This window comes from Chlamydotis macqueenii, chromosome 2, assembly GCF_036417535.1.
Source record: "Chlamydotis macqueenii isolate bChlMac1 chromosome 2, bChlMac1.mat, whole genome shotgun sequence".
Taxonomy (NCBI): domain Eukaryota; kingdom Metazoa; phylum Chordata; class Aves; order Otidiformes; family Otididae; genus Chlamydotis; species Chlamydotis macqueenii.
Genome location: NC_141557.1, coordinates 93,587,068 through 93,604,290, shown reverse-complemented (window position 1 = coordinate 93,604,290; position 17,223 = coordinate 93,587,068). Strand labels below are relative to the sequence as shown.

At 39.8% G+C, this 17,223-nt stretch overlaps 1 protein-coding gene across 1 annotated transcript in view; it reads left to right on the top strand.

The window, feature by feature from the left end:
* Positions 1-17,223, top strand: part of EPB41L4B (erythrocyte membrane protein band 4.1 like 4B) — a 186,642-nt gene that overhangs the window by 87,010 nt on the left and 82,409 nt on the right. Inside the window, exons 8-15 of the mRNA XM_086740445.1 lie at positions 358-445; positions 1,002-1,090; positions 1,422-1,491; positions 1,664-1,833; positions 1,937-2,046; positions 4,105-4,135; positions 4,621-4,654; positions 5,693-5,760. Of these exons, the coding sequence (XP_086596571.1) occupies positions 358-445; positions 1,002-1,090; positions 1,422-1,491; positions 1,664-1,833; positions 1,937-2,046; positions 4,105-4,135; positions 4,621-4,654; positions 5,693-5,760 (660 nt within the window). The remainder of the gene's footprint in view (positions 1-357; positions 446-1,001; positions 1,091-1,421; positions 1,492-1,663; positions 1,834-1,936; positions 2,047-4,104; positions 4,136-4,620; positions 4,655-5,692; positions 5,761-17,223) is intronic.

The following is a 17,223-nucleotide window of genomic DNA, read 5'->3' as shown; positions in this document are numbered from 1 at the left end:
TTATGTTGAAAATAATTCTCTTTCTCTCCTTTCACATATGCATACATAAAGTTTTGTGTCTAGGGTAGTAACAAACTCTTTCTCCTGTCTTTTGTTAATAAATGTGGTACATTTCAGTGTTGCTGTCTTCCCTGAGCTTTGATCCTTATTGACAGTTCTAGACCTTTTTCAATTTTCATCCCTCTGATTATTTTCATTTGGACGGAAGAAGGTAAAAACATAAGCTAAGCTTGAAATACCATTTAGTTTCATTAAGATTGAGGGCCCGAAGAAGAAAGTTAGGGGAATGAATTTTAAAACATTTAAAACAGACAAAAATTTCATACCATAAGGTATAAATAAATTTTATATTCATAGGGGAAAGAGCCCGGCGCAGGCTGAATTGTGCTACTTGAACAAAGCTAAATGGCTAGAAATGTATGGTGTAGATATGCATGTAGTTAAGGTAAGATCCATGTGATACTGTATTTTTTTTTAATGTGGGATCCCTGCCCTGGTGTGAGTCAGTCCTTCAGGGGTGTCCTTGTTATGGTGTGGGTTGCCCGGTGGGCCACGGTCCCTCAGCAGGTCTGGTCCCAAGAGGGCATCTCCATCTGTGTCCCCCACAGTATCCTTTTCCACATGCCTTTTCCCTTGTCCTTCTTTTTTTTTTTTTTTCCCCTTTTGTGTCTTCTTCCCCTGGCAGCTACTGCTTGCTCTTTAACGCAAGTGAGCCAACGTGTGGGCTGCCCTGGCTGCAGTGTTGGTGCAGGGCCGTTTCCACAGGCATCAGAGCCATCTGGGGCAGCACACAACCTCCTCCCATGCAGGGCACCCTGCAGCCTCCTGTTGCCAAAACATGATAATTTGCACCCAATACAGATGCATGTTCTGCTCTGTAATGTTAAACAATTCTGCAAACCTTATTGTTTAGTTGAAAACCTATGTATTTTGACATACTGCTGTAATAAGATTTACACTGCTAATGGCATATTGATTATTGATTTTGTGCTTGCTTGCAGGGAAGAGATGGTTGTGAATACGCTCTTGGACTGACACCAACAGGCATACTGATCTTCGAAGGAGCCAACAAAATAGGCTTATTCTTTTGGTAATCTGTTTTTATGTTATATTCCTTTCTGTTAAAATGCTGAAAATCTTTCTCCTTTACATAATGGGATCTGGACTCTATTTTGTAATGTAGATCAAATCTACAAGGTTAAAATATCAAGGTTAAATCTGAAGGTAAATTGGCCTGGCTAGATGTACCACTCTCAAGTGTGAAATACTTGTTGAAAAATAGTCACATTTCCAGGAAATCATACTTTATTACAGTTCCTGAAGTGTTGCAGGACTGCAAATCCCTCATCCATTTTGACAGATGGTCCTAGATTACAAAATGCCATTTTTCCATTAATTGTCTTTTTGCTTCTTGTGTTTAGGCCTAAAATCACAAAAATGGACTTTAAAAAGAGCAAACTAACGCTTGTGGTTGTAGAAGATGATGAACAGGTAACTTTCTTCCCTTACTTGGGCCTGATCCAACAAAGTGTGGTGTGTGCTCAGGCTGGTAAGAATACAAGGGAGGCTCAGCACACTGTTGGCCCGGGCTGTATTTCTCCTACCAAGGACAGTGACTAATATCATGCATGCCAACTTCCAGAGCTTTTGTTTCTGCATTTAGGGCAGAGAGCAAGAGCACACATTTGTTTTCCGGTTAGACAGTGCCAAAACCTGCAAACATTTGTGGAAGTGTGCAGTGGAGCACCATGCTTTCTTCAGATTGCGAGCCCCAGCAAATAGTAAATCTAGTAGATCCGACTTCATAAGGCTGGGATCACGCTTCAGATTCAGGTATTTAGCAAAGTGATGGCAATATATTTGTGTTTATACAAATAAGCAGGTATAGCATCCAGCAAAAGGCAGTAGTTAACTTTTTTTGTTTCGGTATTTTAAGTGGACGGACAGAGTATCAAGCAACACATGGGACAAGATTACGCAGAACTAGTACATTTGAAAGAAGGCCCAGCAAGCGATATCCTTCTCGAAGGCATTCAACTTTTAAGGGTGAGTGTCTGTGTGTGAGAGTGTGTTCACTGAACCGGTCACCCTGGTGTCCTGTTAACTCATATAAATGTCATATTACAACCATAAAATCTGTACCAGAGTATAAAAAAGAAAAACATAACAGACCACCTGAAAAACCAGAATGTACATGGTTTTTTTTTTTCCTCTGAAATCAGAGTCTGGTGTTCATATCTACTGTTTTTAATCTGTCTAACAATTAATTCTTCCATCCACCATCTATGGAGAAGGAGGTACCTATGGTTTCTTTTGTTCCTCTTGAAGAGGAAAGAAAATTTGCATCAAACTCAATGAGGGAAAGCATGTAACATATTCTTTGAAGTACGTTTGTCATGTAGAGTGGAGCAGTGTCCAAAAGCCTCACTGACTTCCTTATCTAGCCAGACAGTTTTTGGGTTATTGAGCAATCTCATTATGCAGTTGTTGCTGCTTTCCTGACTATAATGGCATGTCACTCGCCTATCCAGACTCTGACCTTAACTAGCTTTCTCTGGGAGTTGAAATGTGCTGAATTTGAATGGAATGACAAGGAACTGATTTCCCTTGTGGTTTTATCATTTATCCTTCAAAATTTAAGCTGAGATTTTTAGTCCTTGAAGAAAAACCTAGGAAGGAGCACTGCAAGACAACCCCCTCTAAATTCTGTATTACTTGAGGCTGGAGATGTAGTTGCTGTATGGAGCAGAGTGAGCTGACATTCCCTTAGGGTGTCTTTGCACTCCTTTGCCTTCCTAGAATATGAACACCAGTTCCATGAAAAGTCCTGGTAGTATTATGTGGGCTCTTTTATTTCTCGTGTACAATGAGGGGAAAAGGGTAGCAAGCATGCATGCTTTCTAGAGACTGTAACCTCACCTTCCCCTTTCCTTAGCACATGTCAATTTTTTACAGAAATACAAATTTATTAAATTTGTAAGATACTGTTATGTGATACTTAAGGGTCAATTATATCGTAAGTGTAGATGGTTTCATAAGTGAAAGAATGGATTATTTAAATTTTATTTTTACAATAACAAGATCTGTCAGACCTGCAGATTATACCTTGTCTCAATGCTTCCGTACTTATGTCTCTGAGATGGAGGGAGAAGAAAATGTGGCTTATGCTCAGTTTAGTTCTTTGTGCATAGGTGCCAGGCAGAATTTCTGTCATAGCGAGATGATCTGTCTCAGAGAGCTCAACAGCACGTTTGTTAAGTTAGTGCAAAAATTCCCTTTAGATTATTGTCTTTCACGCATCTCTTGGCCATTAAGACCTGTACCTAGCTGCAGTCCACAACCATTGGATTCTGTCCTACCTCAGTCTCTTTGAGACTTCTGCAGTGTCTCATGAAGTTTGTCATCCACTTTCTGCATTCAGCAGAAACTTGGATTTTCAGCTGTATCACTTAGCAGTTTTTCAGTGTTCTTGGAAAATATGCTCTTTGTCAGGAAAAAGAAATGATATGTTCCAGTTACTCAGCTGGCTTCATCACCGTTCTTTCCAGCCTGTCCAAAGCACAAGCCAAGACCTTGTTGCTCAGGATTCCTCAGTGCCTTCCCGTGTTCCCAACCGATGGGCGTTTTTGACTACCATCATTTATTGTAAATAAGACACAGGCCATTGCCAGCTTTAGGAATACTCTGGTTTCTGTAAGATGCAAAATTCCAGTGAGGGGTAGCTTCTGATTTCCAAGGGACTCAATGGTATTGATATGGTGGCTACAGCAAGCTGAGAAAAGTAGTGTTCTGGTTGTGCAGAACTTAACTCTGCCCGAAGTCCTTCTGTTGTGACATTTGGTAAGAATACTCTTGTCTGGGGCTTTGACTCTTGCAGAAACAGACGGAGTTTGTGTCTGCCTCATACTTCATGTATTCTCACAGGAATGCTAGAAAGCACAGGGTTGTACTTGCTGTTCTTACACATTTGTGCAAATATGTCTGCATGAGGATTCACTTAAGATGTAGTGTAACAGCCCAATCACATGTGGCAGCTGCAAAATCACTGATATTTCTCAAGGTTTTTTCACCTGTCTTAAGGTTTTTTATTTGTTTCTTTTTAAGCAAACAATCCTGTGAAAGCAGCACAACTGTGGTAAGTGACTGCCCAAGTTCTCTCTACCTTTCAGTTGCAGTTGTCAGGCAAAAAGGATTCTGAAGACCATTTCAGCATTAGGATTTGTCAAAACAAATCTCTGGTGTGGGATGAATTGCTTTGGGATCTCTCATTATGCAGCACAAGATTCTTCTTGGGGGACTGCCTGTGAGACTTTAAGTGCTTCCATTTTTAATTTTTTTTTCTTTTTGTATTTGAGATCAGACTAAAATAAAACATATTTCCTTTCTGCTTATTGCTATTATGCCGAGTTAGCTAGCATTATTTGTTCCTGTTTCATAAATGTAAAATGAAGTCTTTCTTGGACTCTAATTGCTCTGGTGTATATCTTGAATAAAATATTTATGTCGTTAAGAATGTGAATTTTACTTCCCTGTAATACTTCCCTGAAGAGTGGAACTCTGAACTAGGGTGACATAAATGTATTGATTACATAAAAGCTATTTTTTTTTTTTCTCCTTTAGTGCTAAAAATACCCCTGAAGTCCATAACTACCAGGTAAGAGCTTACAATTGTTGAGGATAATATTGTAATTTTCTTAGTGGTAAATATTTTTGCTCCCTGTAATTAGTACAGCTGCATTGCTCCTCTTTTCTTAATCTGGGGTGAGATTCTCTGAGGTGGTTCAGAAGTAAGCGGCATCGCCTTGGGAGTTAAAGGGAAAATGGAGAGACTCTTCTCTCTTTCTTCCCCTGTGTTCCTGTATGCTTTGCAAGCTGAATATACTCACATTTGCCACCCCCCTGCCCTGCCCTTGAAATCACAGTTAAAGCCTTTGGGATTGTGACTATGATGGACCCCAGGAGGCTGCGCTGCAGCCTCTCACATTGGATCATTTCTGAGGAGAAATGCAAAGTTGCAGTAATCTCCCCCATCACAACACTTAAGGAGTTCACTGCTGGTCAAATGTTTGTTTGTTTGTTTGTTTTTTCATTTGGTTGGTTGGTTTGTTTAAAACAAACTTCTTTATAAACATCAGGGAAAAACCTTACCCAGTTTTCATCTGTGATACTAGCAGTCAGTGCTACTGAGAAAGCAAGCTGTGCTTTCATCCAAACTGAATGTGTGCATGAGAACTTAGTCTTAACACTCATTTTTATTAAAAGTCTCACTAGTGATTTTATTTCACTGTTTCTCCTCAAGATCTCATGGGTATGAGAGTGAAATGCTGTCACCAAAGTTAGGTGATCTTCTGAACACTGCTATTATAGTAGTAACCTTTCTCACTCTCCACCTTTGATTAAAGCTGACATTCTTTTGATGTGCGTTCTATGAGAAGCACTTTATGTGCCAGATTGCCTCTCAAACAGAAAAGCAATTTTCTTTGCATTTTCCCATGAGTGTGTTCTAACTAGCAAACTCATCACCAGGAGATCTCATGTATATGCTAAATGGCATGGGAGAAGTTCTGAAACAGTGGACTTTCTAGGGCTCACAGGGAGCGTGTTCCTCATGGCCCCAGAAAAATAAGAAGTTAAAGTTAATAGGAAGTTTTTATATGATTTCATTAACCAGGTTCAATATTTTCACTTGCAGCCACAGTATCACCCTAATATACATCCTGCTCAGCCCCACTGGCATCCACATACACCTGTGAATGTAAGGTAAGCAATCTTCACTTCATGAAAAAGATTATTACTTCTTTCTTTATCTTAATCTGTTGGCAAGAAGCTTTGGTGGACATATTGGGCAGTTTTCTGCATATTAAAAGCGAACAGAAGTTAGAAATATGTGATGTAGAGGCAGTGTTAAACAACTTCTATTTATATTTTGCTTTGGAATGTCCTAATTTCCTTGATGAAAATTTTTTCAGGTTGGTTTTTAATTCAGAATTTGAAATACAACCTTAGTGTATTTCTGTAGGAAGTATGTTGGATGGGAAGATGCTCAGTAGCTTCAGTAAAACTAATTGTAATTCAATCAGTATTTAATCTCCTAAGACAAAGAAGAAACTAGTTTTAGAGTAGAGTAAAGTTATGAATGTACAGATTCTTGCATTGTTCTTGCAAGCACTTTTTCATCTTTTGTGGAAATATATATGGAACAATAACATGTATGTGGGACAATGTATCAGTCACTTTACAGATAATTAGTGTTCGTGAAGTTATAACACTGAATGCTTGAGAACTGCTTCACAAAAATATTCCTGTATGGGCTATTGTGCTATCTTCTCACATACTTCTTTACTTTGTAACAAGTAGTGAGAGAAATTGAGGAAAAAGGAATTTTGGAAGAAATTCAGTCCAAGTTAGAACCAGCTTGGTGGAACTCGCAGTGGAGGCAAGCACCTGCTGGTGGATATGTGTCTGTGCATGTACACGTGATAAAAACGAGCTGCTATTTTATCTTAATGGAAAGTAACCTTTTTAGGTTACTCAGTTTTTTAGACAAATAATTACTATCTTGGCTGAAAAATACCAATAATCTTCATTCCTATTCATCTTGCATTTTTGTCTCTATATTCTTAGGAAAGGTAGACTTTGTTCTTAGTGTAGGCAGGCTCTGGAGATGAGGCTGAGCTTAAAATGGATAAAAAGACAATTTAGTCCGAGTTTGAGTCAGAGAATGCAGGAAAAAGGCAAATGTTATTAGAAATACATACTGGATAGAGAAGCAGACATACTCATTTTAATCTCAAAATTCCTAGCATACAGCAGTAAAGCAGATACTAAGTTTATGCTAGAAAGAGAAGACTCTTTAAATTGGGTAATTAACTTTGCCTGTACTTCAAGATTCTTCCTGGTTTTAGGGTTTACTCGTCCATTTTTTCGTGTGATTTAAAATGTACAATTTCACATTACAGAAGAGTGATTGCTGAGAGAGGTTAATGATTTTCTAAGTTGTTTTGAGGTTTTGCTGAAATTTTTCTAAAGATTACTTCACTTGTGATACTAGTCTATAACATTTTAAAGCCAAATAGTTCACCCTGGAGCAGAGTGATATTGAAATAAGCACAATAATGTATTGTAATGTGTGTAGACAACCTCCTCCTTCAGCCTCTCCACTGCCTGGGCAAAGATTAAGGTCAGTGAAATAAGAACAATGGCTTTTTTATAGCTAGGCTTGTGAGTCTAAAAAATGTACTTAAAAGCTGAGTCATGCAGGCTCGGTAGAAAAGGTGCTCAGAATTTTTGTCCCAGCTGGGCAGAAATGTTAAAATGTGTGGTTAAAGTGGAAGCTTCAAATTATTCAAACTTGGAGTCAAAGTTGAAGAGCTGGAGATTTAACATCTTGGATAGCTTGATTTGAGGAAGCTTAATCCATCCGACTGTGAACTTGAAATCAAACCACAGATGGATGACATTCTTCCTGCTGGGCATGCCAGTCTAGAATGGGCCACGGGCTGAAGTGAAACTACCTGTGCGATACATGTTATATATGGGAGTTTTGGGAATAATTTGTGAAATAGTATGTGGAATGGTGCCTCAGTCTTCTTAGTAAAATCCTTTCAGTGAAATTATTTGTTTGCAGTTACCTTTATGTTCAGTTTTCTGAGAAAATTCATTCCAATTACTAGTTGTCATTATATAACTTTAGAATATCTCCAAAAAAAGGTAAAATATAAACTTGCCTGTATTTCTGCTAGCATTAAAAAAAACTTCACAAAATAAGAAGTGCGACTTCAGTTTGGTAATAAAAGATTTTTAAATATTGGGGTTTCTACATACTGTTCAAATTTTTATTTATTTATTTGTTTGCCCCACCCCCACCTCCCGCAATGATTCAGAAGACACTGTAGGAGTGGTTGAGGTTGATAGCTCTAAGCAGCAACAAGTAATGAACAAATAAGGAAAAAATATTTTTCCTCCTAGTACTTTTGCAAGTTTCACTACACAGTCACAGAGAAATGCCCGTACTGGCTATAGACTCTGGGTGTTCATCTTGACAAAATGTGCCTGTGTAACTGACAGGCTGCCTCAGTGTAATTAACTGCACCAGTGCTGAAGGAACAGCAATATTTACAGAAGAGCAATTTTCACTCTTAATAGGATTGCCTTTCTTAATTTTTCAGGCCTTAGGGATATATATTAATGAGCTCAACTTTTTGGATGATGCACTTTATTTTACTTGTTTGCTGTACACATTTAGTTTTCCTATAGCCTCCTCCTCCCTCCCCACCAGCCCTCTGGGATTCAGGAGCATTGATGCACAACACTAGTCTATAACGCTTGAAAACAGAGGGGGATTTTGATGACTGAGCTCTAGTTCAACGCTTTTTGAAATCAGATGAAAGATTCCCAGTTGCTTCAGTGGCTTCTGCAGCAGAGCTGTAGGTCTGTCACCATTTCCGTCCCTTACTGATAGGTGCCCATCACACCATATGCATGCTTAGCACTTGCTGGATGAACTCGTGTTACTGTGTAGCGCTCATAAGTTTACTTCCATCTCTCACTAACCAATAACTGTGCAAATGGTACAGGCCACCCTATCATGATGACAGGCCATATTGGAAACCCCCCACAAGTGGAGAGGACAGCAATTTACGATATATCCAGGAACAGAACCAGAAGAATTTAGGAGGAGTCCAAAGCATGGTGTACCACGATAAACTCATGACGACTCTCTGAAAAACAGTCATCTTCATTTCACCTGCCATCTTAGACGATCATTGCATTCCATGGTCCTTGTCTGTCTGCAGTATGTTCAAAGTGTATTGTGCATAAAGTGTGTGTCTTTGTATGTACATCCATCTTTATTTAGTGTTTGTGGACGTTCTTGGGAAAAGTGTTTTCCATATCTTTGTAAAAAATCTTGAAAAACCTTTTGTGAAAGCTGATAAGAATTTTCGGTGCACCAAAACCAGAAGTTTTTCTGGGATTTACGTTCTACCATACTGAATCTGTGACCCTCTGCCTGCTGTTGAAGATCAGCCATTTGTGCCTTAGTTACTTTTATTATCTTGTTTCTTTTGAGTCAAACTAATAGATGAAGTTTGAGAAACTTTGTTTGTTAGTTGACACGCAAATAGGAGACTGGAGAGAGGGAAAAACAGAATTTACACTAGCAATCAAAATGGCTTGTGGACTACCAGCAAAGGGAGACTACTAAGTTAGTCATAGGTTTGGGTGTCTTTTTTTTTTTTTTTTAATTTTTGTGTTCTGCAGCAAAAACAGAGGTGCTTGCCTAACTTTGAAAACAAGTATAGGGAAAGAATACTACAATAAACTTCATGGAGTATGTGTATTCCTTTTTTGACTTACTGATTTCATTGATAGCATCCCCCCAAACCATACCTGCTGCTATAAAGGCAAGAATGTTAAAAATGAATCCTTGCTAAAAGGGTGCTGCTGACTTTTTATTTTTAATATGATTACGGAAGTGAACTATACAATCGCATAAAACTACCTGCTGATAACTTTCCTCTGAGTGGATTCAAAAACACAGCTCATGATCAGTACACTACAAGATGGGGACAATCCAGTGAAATAGCTCTTTTTTTTTTTTTAAGTTAGACATTTGCAAAGTTGAATGTATATTTTACAAACCTAGGTCTTTAAATAGGCTTGACTGATATTTTGATTGCTTGCCTTTTTTTGTTGGTTTTTTTTTAAAAAAAAACTGGAAATCATAGTGCCATCTTCATTCATGCATTTCTTTTAATTAGACCTTACATCTGTGGTCTCTCTGAAGCTGCTGGAATGAATGAATCTTCATGTGGGATATTTTAAAAATGAAGTAGTTTTTAACTTGATTTTGATAAATATACATTTATAAACAGCTATAACCATGAATTTTTTCAGAGCAAATTTGATAGTCTATAACTTTTTTGTGAAATATATTTGTTTACAAATGCTGTCTTTTCATATTTGTTTTTGATCTTTCCTGTATGTGCTAAGTACAAATAAAAATTTTCAATCTTCTTATTCTGGTTATGATGTATTATTTATTTTTGAAAGGTTTGGAGGGAGGGTGGATAGATATGATACACCCTGTACTTGTACCTGTTTTGCCCTGGAATCACTCATGCTCTGCTGGATCAATGTTTTCAGTGCAGTCTGTAGAGGGGGGGAGACAATAAAGCAACTGTGCACTGAGATATGAAAATGCCAGAGTAGGCCTAAGGTGGGTAATCACAGAGGCTGACTTCAGTTTCCCCAGGCTAGTCTTCCTCTGTTTCAGCAGCATTTTATTTGGGAAAGGAAAAAAAGAAAAACTTTGGAGCCTTGCTGGAGCTTTGTTTAGCTGCTGCTCTGAATGCCCTCTGGAGGAGTTTTTTTGAATACTGATGCTAAAGCGGAGCACTGTTGCTTCATGATTCACACACCTACATTCATAAGAGTGTCGTTCCTGTCGTATAACCTCATTGGCTTCCATGTGGTTTGTTGTCAGTGTTCCTCCTCATCATGTGTTGTTACTTGTGGTTTGGTTTATTGCTGAAGGTGCACTGAATGAGGGATCTCCCTGACAGATCTCAAGAAAAGACAGCACAAGGCCTAACCAGTTCTTAAGTGTTAAAATGCCTGGTGCAGGAGGTCTGCACACGGGTGAACAACCTGTGGGAAGTGTGTGTTCTGCGGTTTGTGTGTGTCGCCTCAAGGGAAGCACCTGTCATCCTGCTTCTCTGAAGATGCACCTCGTACACTCTGCACTCCCGTTTCACTTTTTCATCCCACATCCTCCTTGCTGTCTGCAGAAATCTGTACCAGCAAAGTCACCGACTGATCAGATAGGTAAGAAGAGATCCATTTCCCTGTCCTTCCTTGCTCTAGTCTTGGTTGTAGCAAATGGACTGAGATGCGGGTGGGAAGAGGGAGCATTTCTACCTGTTTCCTCTCTGACCCTGGCATCACTCTGACTGACACATGTGGCTTACGGCACCAGAACAAAGATGGACACGAGTGCTTCTGCACTGAACTAGGTCATACAAATAAGTTGTTTTAAATCTAAAAGCACATGGACTATTTTTTCCTAAAATTAGCACATTTGTTACTTACAAAGTATTGTTTTTAACGAGTGACTAATACAGGCCTTGTGATGTTAGAAGTACAATTCTGTGTTTGAAGGTGAAAACCAAGTGACAGGTGGGGAGAGGAGAAAGGTAGAAAATGCTTGGTTAATTCAGCTGTTAAATGTAGTAGCACCTTTTGTTTGAAAATAAAACATTGGGAAAGCTCTGGCAATATTAATTTATACTACATTCTAGAGTCGTGCTGCTACAGGAAGCCACTGGTAGTTTATAGATGCACAAACTCAATACAGGGACTTGATTGCCCTGGCATGTGAGTGTTTATACATTGTGTTTAATTATTTTAACTAGGAGTCCCTCATGAAGAAATGCCACACAATTTTTACCGAAGAGTCTGTGTCCTGGTTCTGTCTAGGATAGAGTTAATTTTCACCTGAGCTGGCAGGGGAACTGGAGGCACCTGTGGCTGGGGGACACAGCTGGGATAGGTTACTAACTAGCCAACAGCTGGGATAGTTTACCCAAGTTGGCCAAAGGGCTGTCCCATCCCATGGGACATCTTGACCAGTGTATAAGCGGGGAGGGCGCTAAAGAGAGCTTCCTCCTACTTGGGAGGGAGCTGGGCATCAGGATTTGCTGTGAGCTATTTTACTGTAAGCTATGTGCTTCAGTATTTTCTGTTGTTGGATTTCCGTCTCTGCTTTGTTTTGTTCTGTTATTCTCTTAAACTTTTCTCTCAACCCATGGGTTTTGCCTTCTTTCTTTCAGTTCTCCTCCCTGCTCTACTGGAGGGTGGGGGGGGGGTGAGTGAGAGACTGCGTAGCTTGGTGCTGAGCAGGGCTAAGCTATGACTGTGTGTTACATAGTCACTCTAGGTACAGAGAAATCAAAACATTTTGAACATGTTCTAAATACACAGGGCAGTTGTTTAAAAAAAAAAAAAAGCCTTGCAAACTGCCTGAAGGAAGTACCAACTTCTGAATCCAGCTGAAGCATGTTCTCAGGGTTACCTGTTGAACTTTATGTGCAGAGTTTCTCCACCCTGTTCTGAAGTCTATTCATAGTGCAAATCTAAAAATCATATTTTTACAAGTCCAGTATATACTTAGAAACTCTTCTGTAATCTGATTACACGTGATAAGCACTACCCTTGCATCAACTTGAGGGAGACAAGGGGTGATGTGAGTACAGTGCTAGGCATCTGAGAAGTTACACTGATCTGAAGTCCAGTGTGTAATCAGCTACATTCTTCCACACACTGGAGAATTGCTTGATACATCTTGGTGTCCTCTGATCATTTCTCTGCTTACCTTCCTTCCAAATAAAGCTGGAAACCAGTTCTTCCCCTTCAGAGCTCAGGCCTGGCTCTCTGCTCTGTGTATTTGGATTTGCAAGGGGGTTACTTTTGACCTGTAGTAACTCTGTAATCCTGCATCCTCTCCCCCAGGAGCTGGTGGGGGACACAAAAAGCTGGCGATACCACATCTGTAACTCCGGCTGAAATCTATCACTCTTCAGCCTCAGCCAGGCCCTGGCATGCAAGATAATGACTTGTATTGAATACTGAAATACAATACTGAAAGTGTTGGCACTTCCAGTACTTTGTTTTAGTGTGGGCTTTTTCTTTAAACTTGACTTTTCAGCTATTTTTCTCAAGCTGATGTGAGTCACAGGCAAAGTGAACAAAGAGGTTGGGTTTTGTAATGCATTTCCAAAGCTGGCAGTTGAGGGTTTGCACACTGAAGGACAAGAATCGACAAGACCCTTTTATGAGGTGCAAACTGACCAAAAGGAAGATTGCTTTCTTACGTTGTGGATGGGAGCAAAGCATGTATTGTGGCCTTGTGATGTAAAATATCTTTTTTCTTGCCTTCTGGATGAGTGTTGCAGAAGACATCTCTTCAGCCTGCAAAAGAAAATGTAGAGCTTGCAAGTAATTTTGAAAATGGAACTTCAGCTGCCGGTGAGGAATGAGCTGGGGAACATCTAAGACAGAGAAAAAAAATGAAATGGAGTATATCACTTGCTTCTCAGGCGTCAAAGTTGGCTAGATGGAGCCCTCTGAGGGGGAGGAGGAAGACAGTTCAGTGCCACAATCTTCCATTTTCAGAGGAGGTTTTCCACCAGTCATTCCAGTTTGTGTATCGAGTAGTCAGGCTACTACTGCCTAGCTCGAAGGAGGGAAGTTTTGATGTGCATTCATCTAACCTGACACCAGATCTCTGGAAAGACTGTTGATAAGTGGTTCTCCTCTTACTCTGCAGAGGAGAACCAAGGAAAGCAGACTTGTAGGGGAGTGCTGTCATGGCAGCATTGCTAATGGTAGCCACGGAGACTGTCAGAGCCAGAGCTGCTACAGACCAGCTGGCATTAATGGACATAAAATAGGAACTGTATTTTTTCAATTGATCTCCGACTGTGTGTTATGCTTTAAGAAGGGACTGATCCACCAGGACTCTAACTTCTTTTAAGACTGTGCTAGCCAAGAATCTTCTTTGAGAGCCATCTTGGACTATCACTTCTCTCGTCAAGCCTCTGCACTCTAACTGAACTTGTGCAACAACGTGAGGATCGAGATTTTGAACCATTTCTGAATAAATACTTTTTTCTACTTCACACTCAAACTGTAAATGCTTGGAAAAACACAGTGCTCTTATGCAAGCTCCCGAGTTTTATTGTTGAAGAGCCTGCAGGAAAATCAGTCCTCCTTTCTCAGCAGGGACCAGACACATAGAAAGATGCAGCTTTTGGACAAAAACAATACTAGTCAAAGTAGATAAGAAAAAAAAAAAATTTTAAAGACCACACTTTTCTAGCTGCCTCATTACCAAGCAGTGTGTGGTAGTGATGAAGACCTTGTTTGGCTTCCCTTGTTTTCCACATCCTGTTGTACCTTGAAGCGACTGGCCAAATAGGCTTCCTTTCTGAGTGTATGTGCTGTTGCTCTTGTTGTCACTGCGTCACAAAAACAGATAAAAACTTGATTCAGGTGGAGTTCTTCCCTTGATATGAGTCATTTCCAGTAATAAAGCTTCTGCAGACTAAATATTGCTCTCAACTACTTCCTAATGACTGTTTCATGACTGTTCTTTAAAGCAAAACAACTTATTTTCGAAGTTAGTTTCACGAGCGGCAATCTGAATTCAATTGTTTACGAATCAAGCTTTTCTGTGCGTAGTCCAGTGCACATCTTAGTAGGCCACTACAGAAAATGCAAGCATGTCGTAATAACTGGCATATAGCTTTTAATTTCAGCATGTAATAACCTTCAGTTTTGAACTGGAGGAAAAGGTGATTAAAAAAAAAAATACAGTATCTCCCACCCAACTTCCCTCAAGATGGTGATTTTTTTTTCAGATTAAGAGTCTTGGCAGACTTGGCCCACGGGGAAGGTTTTTGTGTTTTCGGAGTTTGTATTGTGCTTGTTTTTCCCTTTTCCTTTTTCTTTTTGTTGTAGTAGTATGACCTTTAGCTTTAAACTATCAAACAGTAAAACCTGCAGCTCATCATATCAAAGATGAAAATGTATTGAATTAAGCTAGACCAGATGTTTCAAATAGGAACAGTTTGGAAAACTTGTATTTCCTGACTTAGCAGTGTTATATGTTGAAAGATTTAAAAAAAAAAAAAATCAACAGTATTTGGCAATATCTTTTACTTCCTGTATCCAGAAGAAGATGAAAGAAGTAGTAGGAAGTACTGATCTAGTACAATTTAAAACTCCAGATTAGAAGTTAATTATTTGTAATTTTTTTCCCCACTAAATCCATAACAATCTGTGCTGGAATTATAATTGTAATGGTTTACTTGCCATTACCGATTTCTGCCATTTTGAGAACCTAAAAGAAGTAGAAACACAAGACGTTAATACCTCTTCAGTGCTCTCTAAATTGTGTAATGATGTAGCAGTGAACTCAGTAGCTAAACAGATGACAAAGTAGCTGTGTTCCTTTTAATCTCCAGCAGCCAAGCCCCTGAATTTTGAGACCTTGTTGGCAAGCAGCAGGGCCAGCATTTTGGTGTCCCGGAGCGGAGTCTTTCTCATCAGGAGGACTGTAGGAGTCAGATAGGAAGGAAGAGCTCAAAAAACAAAAATGGGCCAGGGAAATAAAAGGCTCAAGTAGCGGGTTTTTAGGAAGAGAAGAGTTTGCTGGTGGAACATGCAATGGGAGGAACCGGAAAAGGAAAAGCAGTGAAGCCTGCTAGCGACTGTGGGAATGGAGAAGAGGAATGAAAGAGGCGAGGGAGCTTTAGGACTTCAGCATCTGTGTCTTCAGCACCTGGACCTCACTGAATCAATAAGCAAGACTGATTTGAAGCAAGGCTTTAAGGAACTTGAATATGAAATTGGATGCTACTTCTGCTACAAAATTTTGAGCCCAGGAGAATTCATTTTGTTATCATTCATTTTCAGATTCTACTTCTGTGTCTCTCATTCTCAATTTCTGACTTTAAAAAAAAAAAGTCTGAAAATTGTTTTTAAGGTAAACTGAACAGTTTCTTGCTGTAACTCAGATGAGTTGCCCAAGTGTTTCAATGAGAACAAAGATACGACAGGTTGTAAGTTTGTAAAAAAGAAAGCCCTTGCTGTGCTGAGTGATTGATTTTGTGTTACTTTTGCCTGTTAATACTGTCTTCTGAGCAACTAAGTGAAAAATTCTGTCGTGGCTTCATAAAAGTTTTTGCTTGCTGCACACTGTAGCTGTTCAGTGGCTTTACTGGTAACATGTTAAAAGGGCAAAAATCTGTAACCAAAACTGAAGTCATTTGTGTGGCAGTGGTGTCAGGTATGTTCATGGTGGACTTCATAAAGTTATGGCAAATTACTGAAAATTCAGAAGGCTGTATATTTCTTTGTAGAGCATTAGCAACATTCAGAATTTGATTAATTTAGAGACATGAAACTTCTACAGTTTGATTAATTTATTTAAAAATATGGGTTTTTTTCAAGGAATTTCAGCTTTCTAGGGACAGAGATGGAGAGATTTTGTAAGTTGGGAGCATATTGTTAAGGGAAGCCAAATCCCAGTGGATTGGCTTTAAGGGTAAAGTGGTTTCACCTTCCTAATATGCTAGATGTGAGGCTGCTGTAGTTCCTGGTTTCTGAGCCCAGCCTCTGGAGATGCTGAGTATGTATTCCAGAGACGTAAATACACATAGAGCACACATTCAACCAGCCATGCAGAGCAAAAAAGGTGGAGAGCAGTGCCTTTACTAGCACCTGCAGACACAAAGAGCAGCACACAAACATGGGGCAGCACAGAGAGCTCAATCCTGTATGCATACACCCCCACAGAAAATAGGACTACAGTTAAGAAGATGGCCTAGACTGTAGTGATCAGGGCTTGACCAGCCAGGCATACTGACCAGAAGCTTGCTTACATGTGGCTGGTCCCTTTTCTACCTCTTCTCTCCATCTTCCCATACTTGTTCCCTGATGCACACGGATTCTCCTGTTGCCTTCCCTTGTTTCCTTGCAGTTACCTCTGCTTTTTCCCTACATTGCTCCCAGTTTTGCTAAGTCCCTACTCAAATTTCCCAAGGCTACCTAGGTAGTTGGGACCTTATGTGGTATTACTGATACAGTTCCTTAGGCAGTGCTTGCAAGGTTGTTCTCATCCAAAAGTCCCTGATATTCCCCTTCAGCGCTCTGTCAAGTTTGGCCATTTCTCATGTAGCTCTCCCTTAACTACCCATGAAATCCGGCAATCCTTCAGGGCATGCTCTGTAACATTTGTTAGCTGCTTATGCTTGTCATCTATTACGTCCAGTGATTTCTTCTGTCACATCCCATGGTTTCTCCTCTATTAGCTAAACCTCTGGTCCGTGCCTGCTTCTCTGTCTGTCTGCTTTGGCAAGTGTGTGATAGTGAGGAAGGGAGAGAGAGAGAAAAGTAGGGATGTGCTTACCTCAGAGAACTGGAGTTATTTAATGGGTTAAGTGGTGGAAAAGGCTGAGCATGGTTAGCAATCCAAGATCAGCTTGGAGGTGTAAGTGCCTTGCTTGATTTTCTCCTATATTAACCTGAGTTAGCTTGCCTTGATTAGCCACCCTGAGTTGTTTTATTTCCGAAGGACAGGCATACGTTGTCTGCCTGTGACTGGAAGGGTCAAGGCAGCACTGTCTTGGGGGAGGATTTCATCTGTCTTAGAAAATTTTA